Genomic DNA, 14,751 nt, shown 5'->3' on the forward strand with positions numbered 1-14,751 from the left:
TCTAAACTAATAGTTGAAAATGCTGTATAACAAACAGAACTGAAACTGATCCTCAGCCTTATGTTTACTTTAGTCCTTCAAAAGGCCACTTGCTAGCAACTTTTATCAAGGAAAATAAAATAGTTCAACCCAGGTGAAGTACAATAACAGACAAAAATAAGAAAGCTAAAGAAGAGGTAAGTAGCAGCATTTGTGGAAGGTAGTCAGCTGTCAAAACAAGGCTCTTTTCCTGTTGTTCCCTTCCAAATGTGTAGGCTCCTCAAATGTATTTCCTCTTCAAAAATAATCCTAGATCTGAATACTGAGGAATCATTGCTGCAGTTTCTAGAGTCTTTAAAGGGGAGCAGGACCGTGCTTCTATTGCCAACCTAACAATCTAATGGGGATGCCATGCGAGCTGTGTTTGAGAATGTGGTATAAATCAGTCTGCACAGAAAATCTGACAAACTAACAAGCAAGCATTTACATCTGAGAGCTTTACAACATCTATCACAGCTGGTTTTGTTAAGTCTTAAATGGGTAAAAGCACATCATCCTGTATTTCAGGGTAAAACGACACAAGGCACTCGAACAAAAAAACAGCTGAAGAGAACAAAACGAAACCACTAAACAAAGATGTAAAACATTTAACTGATTTATCAGGACATATGTTAAAACTGCCCTCTAAATTAATCTGCAGAAATTAAAAGTTATTCTAGATATGCACAAAGTGGAACCTCTGTGAGCCAGTAAACAGGATAAAACCATAGTCAGAAAAGGCTGAAGTAATTCCCCAGTCCAGAGTGGTAAATTTGCATAGAAGGATGAAACTTCCACTAGTTCTCTGTGAGCATCTATGTAAAGGTGATGGAGGTACAGGTAGAGACTGGGGGAATTCTGTAATTTATGCATTTCTTGTTGAAATTTGACCCAATTTGTCACTGGAAGTATTTATAAATTCTTATAGTTTACATCATCACAGCTTTAGAACAAAAACCCCAAACTGTTGGGGGGGGGGGGGGAAAAACCCAACCCAAAAACCAATGCCAAGAGTGGGATAACAGGAACCTGTTTAAAATTGGAAACATTGAACAGTGAAACCCTTTTTAGTGTTTATAAAATTGTTGTCTTTGTAAGTTTTTTGGAAAAATTTAAATGACCACTTACATGCCTTCAACTGTGTCAAATCTAAAAAACAAAAAATACAGAGGCTTAGCTTAGCATGCTTAAATGAAAACACAAAACCAAAAAGCAATAGTTTAAAAAGTAACTTCATTATCAATTGATTCCTAAAGCTAATCATGTGCTCACCCAAAAGCAGGCTTTTTTTTTTCCACAGTAAAAGGAAAGACTGTTAGTTAAAGCTTGTTATTTCAAATTCAGTTAGTAAATCACTACACCATGTCAATATTAAAGCAGGTTTGATGTGCAGATCCTTTCTCTACATATTCATGCTTTTAAAGCAATTTTCTATCTCTTAGTGACAGGGACAACCACTTGCCCTAAACAAGTTTTCAAAAACTAATGCTGAATCAAGGCTTATCTGTTCATTTAAGAATTGTAACCTAGTAAAGGATGTTGTACCAAATCTTTCATGTTTTGGGTTCCTGCGCTACAGAGACCCATGGCCAGGAAAGGTCTCACCTAGCCCCAAGGAGGCTTGGCTGCTGTATGTACAACAAATTATAATACATAAATATATATACAGAGAGACATATTTTAAATATCTAAAAAGTGAGCATTGGGGGGATGGGGCCAGCCTGTTTTCTGTGGTTCCCAGTGATAGGACAAAGGGTAACAGGCACAAGTTGGAATACAGGAAGTTCCACTGGAACACAAGGAGAAACTTCCTTACTAGTGAGGTGAGGGAGCCCTGGCACAGGCTGCCCAGGGAGGGTGTGGAGGCTCCTTCTCTGGAGGTTTCTAAACCCGTCTGGATGTGTTCCTGTGTACCCTGATGAAAGGGAACCTGCTTAACAGGGCGGTTGGACTGGATTATCTCTAGAGGTGCCTTCCAACCCTAACAGCTCTGAGAGTCTGTGTGACTGTCACCTCCTCAGAGCAACATGCCTAACTCCAGCATGTTTGGTGAGGCTACAGGAGGGGTCAAAAAAGTCTGAAATTGAGATTCTCAAAGTGAGTCTCAATATCTATAAAGACACATTTCACAGAATTCACTAAGAATATAGGCAAAAGAGGTCAAAAGTAGTCTTAGCTAAGCAGCTGGGAGGACCTATGCATCATGTGCTTTGATAGTCTGAGGGACAGATTATTCAACAGACAGTAGATGGATAAGGCTTTTCTTTACAGAGTACAAAATGGCTTTCAATAAAAGATGGTTTTCCTTCTAAACCCACTGAAGACAGCAGCTTCACGCAGTAAACAGAAAAGATCCAATTAAAATGTTCATATTTCAGAGGAAATCATAGAATGGTAAGGGTTGGAAGGGACCTTTAGAGATCATCTAGTCCAACCACGTGTCACGTAGTACATGTGTGAAATCACAACACACAGTTTGAAGACACAAGTTACCATGTAAATGTGCAGATTACACTTAGACATTTTCTTTTTTTAATGGTGATGTTGAAAATTTGAAGAAGTCAGACACTAAACCTAACACACAAAAAGAAACACGTGGAACACACATACTTTGGGTTGCTCTTAGGTCAACTGGTTATTTGTAGAACACTCAATTCCAGTTTCACCAAATTAAAAGGAGACAAATCAGAGAGAAAATTATCAGCTGGACAGAAGAAACTGCTTCAATTCATCTGCTCAGTATTACTGTAACTTGTAGCACATACTTGTGTTTGTTTTCATGTTCGCATTTTTGTTTAAAGAAATAGGTTAACAGTTGCACAAAACCCAAAAATCTGCTAAGATCGTAAAAATACAGCTGTTTTAAAAGGTACAAAAGGTCAATCCAGTCTCCAACAGCTGCCAGTAGGAGATACTTTTGGAAAAGTACAAGAATCACTGCATGTATATCTCCTCTTACAGCAGCCTAGCAGTTTCCAGAGCCAGAGGTTTTATCCGTTTAACAGTATGTTTGTAATACCACCAGATAGCATCAGAGCTCCTCTCCATTCTCCTACAGAGATACTGGCTCTGTCTCCTGAGAAAGAAACAGATTTCCAGGGAACAAGCCAAACATTGCTCCATCTTGAGACACAGACACTTCCTTCAAAAGGCAAGCAGGCAAGCATAAAATTCCTAAGGGGACACACAGATAATCTGGTTTTTCTCCTTTCAGTTAATTTCCAGAAAGATACATGGTTATGAGGAAAATTCCTTCTATGCTGCTTTAGCCATGCTAGATTCAAATCTTAAGATGATACACTGAAGTAAAAAAGCATGTTAAAGCTTAAAAAACTGCTGCAACTCAATCTATGGATAAGGTAACAAGACAAAACAGCATTGGCTGCCACAGACCAGAAGAATTGCATTTATTTACTTATTAACTCTCCCTGTATTTGGAGGAATAAACTAAGGAAAGGCTTAAAATATTTCTGACAAGTGTGCCACAGACGTTGCTGTCTTTTAGATGGCTGAAACAAGCAGACTGCAATAATTTACTACTCTTGAAAAACAGAAAACCTTACTGCTAAGAGTGCCAGCTGGATTTCTCACCTCTGAGCTGCAGTACCGCAGTGCTTCGAGTGACAGATTTCTTACAAAGCAAATCATTCCAAAAGGCACGTTTGCCTAGAAATACCCAGGTGATACAGCACAGTGATTGAAGATGGCAGGAGATGCAAAAGCATGCTCCAGAAGGCAGAGTAATTCCAGACTCCCTTAGTGTCAATTCCAGCTAAAAAAACCCCACATATCTCAGCTAAGCTAAGCAGCAACTGACTGGGGGCCAGGGGAGAAATGAAGGACATGAAAATCATTTTGAAATCTTCTGGTAGATGCATTTATACAAAAAACCCATCTTGTTGTGTTTGTAATGTGGGAAAAATTTTATTTTTTAAGTAAAATATTGGCTGCATTATTCTTTTTAAGAAGAATGGAGAATAACCAATCCTTACTTGAATTAGGTAACAAACTAAGTTTGGAACACACATCTAAGCAGGCATAAACCAAAAAAAAATGGTGAATGTGTTATCACTAAAATTCAGACTTAACAAAAAAAACCTAAGGAAAACATACTAAGATTTGGAAAGGTATAAAAAATCCTATTAAACAATACACACACAAAAAAAATCTTCCTCCAATAGCCAGGATTCTGATGAAAAAGCTTCACTTTGCAGTACATTAATAGCAAATAATAGTACAGTAAAAAGCAAAGAAATAGCAAGTTAGAAGTCCTGAAGGAAATGCAGAATTTGCTATTCTGTGCTACTATTAATACCCTATCACCTCAAAGAGGTGTTTGGCTCAAGTTGTTACGCTCCAGCACATTTTCCTCTCTGATGTGCAGACAGGCAATGCTCTGCTCTCAATTGTGTCAACTATCCTATATGCCCCTCTCCTTCACTTGTTCTACAGTGACTATATGCTAATTATACCCAAATTGGTAATTTTAGTCTTTAAAACTCCTCCTCTCCCTACCATCAGCATGGTACTGTTCTGGGGACAAACATAGCTTAAGAAGTACCTCTACCATAGCTATGTGCTCAGAAACCTTGAGGTGCGAGTCAGGAATAATATGACGGCAAGAAACACAACAGCAAGAAGAATTGGTGTGTTATGGATACACATCTTTGAAGACTACTGTTTTTAAGACTTGAGCTCACTACAAACTCCTCAAAAGCATACTTGAATTAAGGCAGAGTTGATATAACTGGCATATACTGTTATATTTTTTGTCAACGCTGAGCAGGGAAGTCTCACGTGGGCTCACAATAGATGCAACTAAATCCATTTAAACCCATCCCTCACAGCCACTTTCAAAGCATTAAGGTAGTGTAGAACACATATATTTAGTAAAAAGAAATGGCTTTTTTGCTGCCATATGGGTGAGGATAGTAGATATTGCCATCTAATCTCAGGATTCTTTTTCAGGAAGAGCAGTTGAAATCATAGAATCATATCATCAGCTGAACAGAATAGTATCCTACATTTTGGACAAGAAACTTGTGTTCATGGTACAAAAATAAATAAGAGTATCACTAATTACTAATTATTTATCATTAATTATTGTTGATACAGTTGATACATGCAGAAAAGGAAAAATACTTAAAGAGTATAGCTATTGTCAACTAGCATTACACATTGCAGAATACAGTAAAGCCTACTTTCACATCTTCCAATAACTTCATCAGGTCAGCAAACAACTGGCTCTCAGAGGTAATTAAAAAGACATATTAGGGTTAGAAATCCCAGTAACAAACCCCAAAAAGCTTGCACTGCAACTCTCCTTTCACAAAATATAAAGATGTTGCAATAATTTCCCTGCCATGGTAAGCAACTGTAGAAGTAGTCAGGGCAGCATTTCAAAGCTGACAGGAGCAGGTCTGGATTTTCAGTCTCTAAACAAATATTCACCTATTCTTCTCAAAAACATCCCTGAGACCAAGTACTGAGCATGCATGTCAAAAGAACCAATAATCCCCAAACAGAAACACGAAGGCACAAAAACTTTGCAGTGAATACCAATGAAATAAAACCCCAACAGAAACAGTAAATGGAAGAATTCTCTTCAGAACTGAATCTAACTAAAACCCAGTTATTTAACATGCTCAGGTAAACCAGTGTAAGCAATGAAATAGGAAAAAGTCAAATCATAAGTAGAGAAGAGATATACAATGTTTAGACCAGAACAGAGTGAATGGGCAACTGACTGGAGGATAAACAACAAAACCAAAAAAATCCCACCACACATACACAAAACCAACCAACCAAAAACCAGAGCAAAAAAAGACTGAAGTGCAATATAATCATAACAAGAACTTACTTTGTTAGCTGCCCTTTATTTTTGTTGTTGTCAACACCATTGTATGTAACAGCTGCCAGTTTTCTGCTTCTGTAGTTCTCATAATGTACATTGTTAGTGACATCCTTCAGGTCCTGCATATGAGTTCTGTCAATAAGTGTAATTTATCAGCTTAGTGTCCAAATACAACATACTACCTGAAAATAATCAGTCTATGTTCATCGTGGAGATTGACTTCATTAAATGACATCCCTCCACTTGTGTGTCATCCCCACGATGCTGTCATTCTTCCCTTTAAATGAGAGCTGTCAAGACAACAGTCACGGAAGTACCAGACTATTTTGCACTGGACTATCTCAAGTTTGCAATATTCCAAGCATTAACTTACAGGACCAATCTTTGGAAGGTTTGAATTCTGTGGATAAACGTGTATTGGAGAACAGGTATGGAAACTGTGTTACTACTGTAGTAGGTGTCCCAAAGTGTGTAGGGTGAGAAACAACAAACAAGCCAAATCTTCCTAGGTTCTATCTTTTAAGTCTGCAAAAGCTAAATGTATAACTCAATACTAGGATATGAAGTTGATCTTTAGTAATTTTCCTCTGTCAGCCTGGAGAAACGCAGAGCTTAACAACCAAACAGTTGTTACAGCAGACATCACTTCATGAACTGTTGAGAGTACAAAACAAGCCACAGGAAGGTTTGCTTTAGCCAACTGCAGCACCTAAAAGTTTGTAAAAAATGCCTATAACTAAGTACACATCAGTACTAACAGATAACTCAGTTTCCTATGGTTTATCGCCATTTTCAAGAACAAGTAATCAGAAAATAAAGAGAATAATTTAAAGAATCATCACCACTACCTCTGCTTACTAAATATGTGGTTAAACAAGATATCATGGAGTGGAAGATCCTGTTTACAATTGAAAATATGGGGACTGATATGAACTCAGTAGCTCAAACCCTTTTTTCTCCACCATGTGGCTTTCCAATCTCTCGAGCATATCTAGAAAACTTAATGTTTTCTGTAAGCTACTTACCTTATCAACATGTTCCTCAGAATCGTGAAGTCACAGTGTTCACCATTTTCAACTGCAAAGAGAGGTAGATTTTTATTGAGATGTCAACCAAAATACGTGCCTGAAGGCTTTAGGTGGCACCCATCTCCTACATTCATTTCAACACCAGATTCCAACTTCCAGCCTTTCCTTACTCAAACAGTATATGTGTTAAATGTAGGAGAACATTAAGAACATATTAACATATTTTATTAGGAAAGTTCCTGTGCTTCTCTAAGCCACACTGGCAAACTATACTGAGCCAGTACAGCAGAATAAGCTACCACAAGAGAAAAACTGCTTTGCCAGTTTAACCAGCTTTATGTCTCTTCAGATGCCCTGTCAGCACAACTGTATAATTATGGATCTAAAGATCTCAGTCTAGATTCAGCTATATCCAAAAGCTTTAGAAAATAGACTTACTGCAATCTATTTCTCCTTGCTCCACCAGATAAGTTGCAAAACTCTTGTTTTAATCTGGATTTAGTTCTTAGCTAAACAAAGGAAGGTTGTATTGATGCACCTGCCTACAGAGCAAGAGCATCAGCAGCTGTCATGAGATGCCACCTATTCCACTCTGCCTGTCATCCCATTACTGTAGAAGAATGGCATTTCTTTGACAGATGATGAGAGGACACTGGAGAAAAATGCACACCCCAGCACTCTCTGGCGTGCAGACAGAGAAGGCAGCACACAAAGCTCCTGGCACACACAAATGAAAGGCATGAAGCAGGTTCCAATGTGCCCCTGAGGTATAGATGGACACTTTGATGGGAAAGAGGAAGAAAAACAGGACGAAGGAATTAAAACAACCCCAGTAAGTTCAGTGAATCCTGCAGAAAAATGAAGCATGTAGGTTCTTTGTGTGTTCCTCTTGTATATGCATTCCTGGATGATTTTATTCCATGGTTTTACACAAACTGGCGAGTTCTGCTCAGATAGTATATGAAGTCAAACTCCCAGAGAAGCATCATATCTGAGTATTCTGTCCTCAGCTGACAGACTGAAGGCCACTTGAAGAGAAGGTTCCTTTCAGTGAGGCTAATTCTCCCCTTTCAAAAGTTGCACAATCACATGAGTGTGAAACATTTATGATGTTTGTTTTTCAATAAAGAAAAGTAGCACCAGTTTGTTCGTCTCCAAATGCTAACAGTAGAGCCTTAAATAAAGCTGGATCCTCTCTGGTGCAGCTGGTTTTCACTTTCTGCCAAGCCTCATTTCCTGCCAGACACACACTTCAAAGTGCTACAGCATTTCTCTTTAAAGCATTGGTCCATACACTGCTTGTTGGCTGGGAAGGGGTTTTTTGTCTATTTTACTCAGCATCAGATTTACAGTCCATTGCCCTCAGAAAGCAGAAATGGTGAGAAAAAACCCTCTTGCATTTATTCAGCACATGCACACTACAAGGAAAAAGTTCAATGCCTATGTAAAAACAGTTTAATAGCGACCGTGTCACTTTGCAGCACGGTGCAAGCCATGCCATATGCTGCTTGAAATAAGTGCGTGGCATTGAAGCACAAGCCACCGCCACTGCCAGAAGAACATGCGGTTACCTTCAGGCCTCTATAACAGTAGAAAATAAGTTTTAATAACGTTTTTTAAAAACCCCCACAACCTAACAAAAGTATAATTCATTGCCAGGTACCTTCCTGTTGCTACACTCCAGCATTTAAGGCTCAGAAGTTTTTGGGGAAAAAGAAAAAGCAAATTCTTCCAGAAACTTTACATTTTACCAATATTAGCCAAGCTGATTAAATCAGCATTTATGATTGAATGCTGGAGAAAGAAGAATTTAAGAAATGCACAGTCTTTATAGAAAGAAAATTAAAATAAGAATGTTAGCAAATATTTGCAATCTAATCATTAAGTGCAGGTTTTACAGTTCCTCACTGAGGCTTCAGCAGGAATCTTCCTGCAAAAAAATCGCGTGTTGCTGAAGCTTTTCCTTGTCCAAGAGTGTCAGAATTACAAAAGGCTATACACACTGAATTTCCAGACCAAAGAACATTCAAATTCAGCATTTCAAACACAGAGGTATTTCTGTTAAGCTTTAAATCGACTAAAAGCACCTCATGAGCAAGGCTTACCTTCTGCCACACCCCAGGGGTACTGCCTTCCTCTCACTCGCTTGCCGTTGACTTCGATGATTGTGTTACTACCTACCACAGCGAGAGGTAAACGGTCCTGCAAGAGAAAGGACTACTTGAGAAATCAAGACTTCTACTGCCAAAAGATACTGAAAGCATGCCCCTGTGTAAACTTGATGTAAGCTAGTTTGGTGCTATAGGAGTGCAACGCAGCTTACCCCCAAGTGCAAGAATAGTTCTGTTTACTGACCTCGGCCTAGTTTAATGACATATATATATACAGACATGCCCCTTTGAAATTCCTCACACTGCTGCATTCTGTAAATCTAGTTAAGAAACAGACATTACTGTTACTTAGTAAGCTAAGCAACAGGCAAAGCATTTCCTATTTACTCAATTGCAGCAGTAACTATTTATCAATTCATATTCCCAGTGTCTCCAAGGACAGTTACTTTGGGTCTTGTACCCAGCTTTCAAAGGTTTGGCAAAGAACTACTCCAAGTTCTTGTTCTCAGCTGAACCAAAAAAGCCTCCAGTGTAATGAACAACAAAGGAGCCAAGAGCAGCTTCAAGTAGCTGAAAGGAACAGTGTACAAAGCTAAGTATTTTGGACTTTTGTCCTTGCTTTTCTCCTGCTCTTCTCCTTTAGGCTTAGTCACAGAATAATTTCCCTTTTGTGCTATTTGTGTTTATCTTCCCTTGGCAATTCTCACAGTAATAAATTTAAAAGCTCCTACAGGCTGTTAAAGCTACTGAACAAACAGAAGCAAGGCTCAAGAAATGTATACACGACCGACTCCAACATAAAAGGACAAACCAAAAACACGAGTAAACGAAGAAAAAGCCTTTCAACAGCCTGACAGTCCTTTTGATTTTCTTTAGTCATTCATCTCCATTAAGGTTTTAGTCTATCAGTTAGTCAGACAGCTATTAACTGCAATGCACACGCTCTGTGCCACTGCACACCTGTATAAAAGACAGCCCTCGGCTCCCTTCAAAGCTCAGAATCAAACAAAACAGGGGAGGTGGATAAAAGTCAAGCAGGGATGGAATAAAAGAAAGTGATCTTTTGACAGTTTATTAAATGAATATGTGATCTAACATTCTCACTCTGAAATCTAGCAACCATTAAAGGACATAAGTCCCAAGAGTGTCATTCATTGCCCCTGCTGAGGAAGAGTGACTCTTAGAACAGTTTTACATCTGATTTTTATCTTCTAAACATTTTGGTGTGCTCTTCATTAATGACAAAACCTTTTAACTCTCCACACATACACACTCAATCCCCAAAGAAGCAGTTTTCAAGAGAGGATTACTTACCTTTATCTTTTTAACGATTTTATTTTCTTCTTCATCATCTGTTTCTGGAAATTCGTATATTTTGATTTTGTGTTCTTGGATTTCTTTCATTATCTAAAACCAGAAGATATTTGTTTGAGGAACTCATACTTTGCAGTAACTCTTTCTTGCTGCAATCTGTTTCTCTCTCCTTTCGTTTGATATGCAAGCTACTTGAACATGAAGGTGACTACGTTACACCACAAAACTTGCACATGTTTAACACCATCACGAGATTACTAGCATGATCATGTGTCCTTAGCCAGGAGAAGACAGGATCAGAGCCTCACAGCTAGCAATACTACCCATCCACACAAGCCAGCAAAAATGAACATCAGTTTCCTACAACAGGGTAGAAATTTACACTAATGGGAATTCTACTTGTGCATCCAAAGACTAATACATCTTAAAATTATCATACTAGTCTCACAATTAAGTCCCTTAAAAATTGATTAGATAACTGCAGGCATACTTCAGCCCTTTAGGTTCCCACAATAGCTACTGCTGTCACTCCTATTTTCCATTTCTAGCTCACCTGAGCATCAGTTGCTCGAAGCAGCATCACCTGCCTGTTTTAATAGAGCTTGTGACTGACGGATGGACTCCCAACAGTTAGTTGTGTTGAAAAAAATGTTGGCTAGCACTAATGAAAATTTAAGAATAACTGACAGCCTCATCAAAACTGAGGCAGTGCTGGTTTGGTGCTCAATTTGTCTGAAGGGTATTTTTAAAAACAGGCTGATTAGTTCTCCAGATTCCTAGAACGGAAAAATATCAGAGCATTTAGCTGACAGCTACACCACAGAGCCCCAGGGAGCATTTCTGGTTGATGGGTTTGCAATCTTATGAGAACTTAAGTTTCTGATTCCTGCAAGGATTCCTTTTCCAAGTTTGATTTAGGAAAAGTCTCTCCTCTTTAAAATCAACTCATTTGACAAAGCTGCTTATTAAGAAACATTCTGTGTTTTAACATTTTCCCCCCTTTACATTAAAAAAGAAATCCCAAAACAACATGAAACACAACCAAAACAGTCTTCAGATCTACAGCACCTTGCTTAAGACTGGCCAGGGCAGAAAATATCCTTCTATTTTTAGTTTTAAATTAGGAGTTTTGTACACATCTCTAAAGGCCAGCTTCTCAGACCTAGTGTTCTTCTGAGCTAGTACTGGACATGGTTCATTCAAAGAGTTGTAGCAATGTCAGAGTTATCTCACCATCTTTAAAATGCATTACCCACAACAACAGGTATACTGATTCTCATCTAATAGCTAAGGCATCTTTAATAAATGCAGCATTTCAACATGAAAGTGAATACCACAACACAATCAATAATACAGTGGTACCGTTAAATACCTTTTCTTTTTTTTCCTTTTTTAAACACACAAGCTCTGTTAGGCACCTAAATCTTGAAAGCTTCCTTCCACCCTTACTGATTTTTATCTCAGCAGTGAACTACTTCACTTGCCAAGAATCATACTACACTTGAAACGTCTTCCCCTGAGGATAGAAACAAGATTATTTCACCAAGAAATATAATTAAATCTAGAGATATAAATTACTTAGCTTTGCAGTCTCAAGGCGTCGCTTCAGGGTTTAAATTTTGCATGTAAGAAGTTAAATCTTGCCATTTCCATAGGGATGAACTTACTAAATTATCCTATGTTGTAAATACTCATCTTTCAACTCACCTGTTTTTTAAACTGTTGGCATTCCTCAGGGGTAAGTGTGTCTGCTTTGGCAATAAGTGGAATGATATTCACTTTTTCATGCAGGCGCTTCATAAACTCTATATCCAAAGGCTTAAGTCTGAAAGACAGCATTACAGCTTTGCAATTTCATACAAATTGAACAGGAATGTACAAACCATTTCAGATTTGTCTTGACAACTACTCTTAAGACAGTGATTTATGAGTGATAGAGGTTTGAATGAAGTGCAAAAGGATAGCTGCAGCTGCCAAAGGAAATCCCCTGGAATTGTATAATACCAGAGGAATAAGCCTGAAGTTACTATTACTAGTAGTCGTGAGACTTCTCCTAGTTGAAAATGTAGTCATTTAAGCAAGTTGTAGTAACTCTCCTACAAAGGTAGTAAAGCTGGTGTCATTAGCTGGATGATAGTCCCATTTAAAGCCTGACTACTATGAAGTTACAGTTGTGAATCATGCTCTGATTGCATATGCTGTTTCAGTTTCTGAAAGTCAAGTTTATTTGTGTGCTTCCTCCTGAGAGTGGACTGTGAGATGCTCTTTATACATTAGATTGCTGAAGACAGTAAACTCTGTGGCCTTTGTACAAATGGAAGCAGAAATATCTCATCTCTAAATCGCTCTACATTACAAAAAGATCATTATGAAAGTGGATGACAACGACATAAAAACTGAAACACTCACCATGTAGGTACATGAAACCATCAATGTGGATCAAAGTGGTCAATATTTCCTGTTTGCTTAAGTAAAGCCACAGAGGGCGTGAAGCACTCATGCTTCAGTTATAGCAAATTTGGTCAGGCTTAAGGGATTCACTTGAAGGATTTAACAAGATTATTTTTCATATAAAAGAAATCAGGATTAGCAACATTAAAACCTGACTCATTTGGTAGTCAAACTCATCTTCCTCTCCAAACTGTACATAAAAGAATAAAGAAAACACTAAAAACCACATACTTCAATATTTTCTATCTGCCACCGAATTTCTCAGCTTCTCAACATGTTTCCACTAAAGAGCTAACATTAATGCACATCTAGATTAAGAGCACAAAGATACCTAAAGCAACATCAGCTTGAAGGGCTGTTGCTAAAGCTGAATAGCTCATAACAAGAGTGCTCACCTCAAGGCCTTGAGTTTACAGTGAAGACTAAAGCAGGAAGCCTTTACATAAAGACTCTAGAACAGCAGAATGAGGCTCCAGTTCTTTATCACACCATTCACTTACATGGAAGGCTCTTCCTACCTCTTCATTCTCTCCCCTTACCTCACCCCCAAACTAATCCCTGAGCTCAGATGTTTGTGAGGATATCAGCTAAAAATGGCAGTATGTGGTCAATCATAGAACCATTTAAGTTGGAAAAGATCCTTAAAAAAAAGAGTCCAACTGTTAACCTGACACTGCCACACCCAACACTAAACTTTGTACCTACATCTACACACTTCACATCTACATGGCTTTTAAATACTTCCAGAGTTACTAAATATCAGTTTCCTGAGTAGCCTGTTCCAGGGCTTGATAGCCTTTGCTTGAAGAAATTTTTCCTAATATCCAATTTAACCCCCCTTGGCACAACTGGAGGTGACTTCCTCTTGTCCTATTGCTTATTACCTGGGAGAAGAGACCAACCTCCATCTTACTACAACTTCCTTTCAGATACTTGTAGAGAGTAATCATGTCTCCCCTCAACCTCCTCTTCTCCAGACTAAACATCCCCAGCTCCCTCAGCTCCTCCTCATCACACTTATGCTCCAGACCCTTCACCAGCTGCCTTGCCCAACTATGGACATGCTCCAGCACCTCAGTGTCCCTTGTACAGCAAGAGGGTCAAAACCAAACACAGCATTCCAGGTGCAGCCTCACCAGCTCTGAGTACAGGAGAACAATCCTTTCCCTGGCCACACTATTTCTGACACAAGTCGGGATGCCACTGGCCTTCTTGGCCACCTGGGAACACTGCTAGCTCATATTCAGCTGGCTGTTGACTAACATTCCCAGGCCCTTTTCCTCCAAGCAGCTTTCCAGTCACTGCCCCAAGCCTGTAGGCACTGCATGGGGTTGTGACTCAAATAGGAGGCCCTAATCTACACATTTTTTTTCTTTATGATTTATAACAAGCTGGCTTTTTGCAAAGGTATTAAGCCATAACGAAAAACAGAAGCCTCCAAATGCTTTAATTCAATGTAAATATAATCAATGCTTTAAGAGTGATGAATACACTGGTCGAGGGGTCATGTGTGCTGCTGGCTGCACAGGAAACATGACCAAAGACTGCACCCCCACAAAATCCAGGTAGGAAGTGAGCAATGTCCTTTGCACAGAAAACAGTATCTTAAAAGAGGAAATGAATGCTAACAGCAGCACAAATTTTATCTGTGCTCTATTCTTTTCCTTCATTAGACAATGATTCACAAGCATTTACTCCAGTAATTCAAAGACACTATGCAAACCTAGCTCAACATTATACTTTTTTTTCTCTAGAATAATATGAATTCAAAGAGGAACACACTTCTCCAGCTTTTAGCCTCACAAATTTAAAGATCAAACCTTACCTGAAGCATTACTTATAAACAATTCGTACCTCCCACTGCTTTAGAAAGTTTTAACAGATAACAGGGGGATGTGGATGGAAGACAAATGTGTTTTGAAGAATATGGATGTTATACTCAAAGTCTGACTAACATGAGGAATAGACCATCTTC

General features: G+C 38.7%; 1 protein-coding gene across 2 annotated transcripts in view; it reads right to left on the reverse strand.

Moving 5' to 3' along the window:
• SEPTIN7 (septin 7) overlaps positions 1 to 14,751 on the reverse strand; it is a 64,591-nt gene that overhangs the window by 6,171 nt on the left and 43,669 nt on the right. Inside the window, exons 6-11 of one of the 2 annotated variants that reach the window (XM_061996136.1) lie at positions 12,033 to 12,150; positions 10,326 to 10,418; positions 9,006 to 9,102; positions 6,898 to 6,949; positions 5,879 to 6,004; positions 1,147 to 1,167 (exon numbers count right to left, since the gene is read on the reverse strand). In XM_061996136.1, the coding sequence (XP_061852120.1) occupies positions 1,147 to 1,167; positions 5,879 to 6,004; positions 6,898 to 6,949; positions 9,006 to 9,102; positions 10,326 to 10,418; positions 12,033 to 12,150 (507 nt within the window). The remainder of the gene's footprint in view (positions 1 to 1,146; positions 1,168 to 5,878; positions 6,005 to 6,897; positions 6,950 to 9,005; positions 9,103 to 10,325; positions 10,419 to 12,032; positions 12,151 to 14,751) is intronic. The other variant, XM_061996137.1, reaches the window with a different exon arrangement.

This window comes from Colius striatus, chromosome 5, assembly GCF_028858725.1.
Source record: "Colius striatus isolate bColStr4 chromosome 5, bColStr4.1.hap1, whole genome shotgun sequence".
Taxonomy (NCBI): domain Eukaryota; kingdom Metazoa; phylum Chordata; class Aves; order Coliiformes; family Coliidae; genus Colius; species Colius striatus.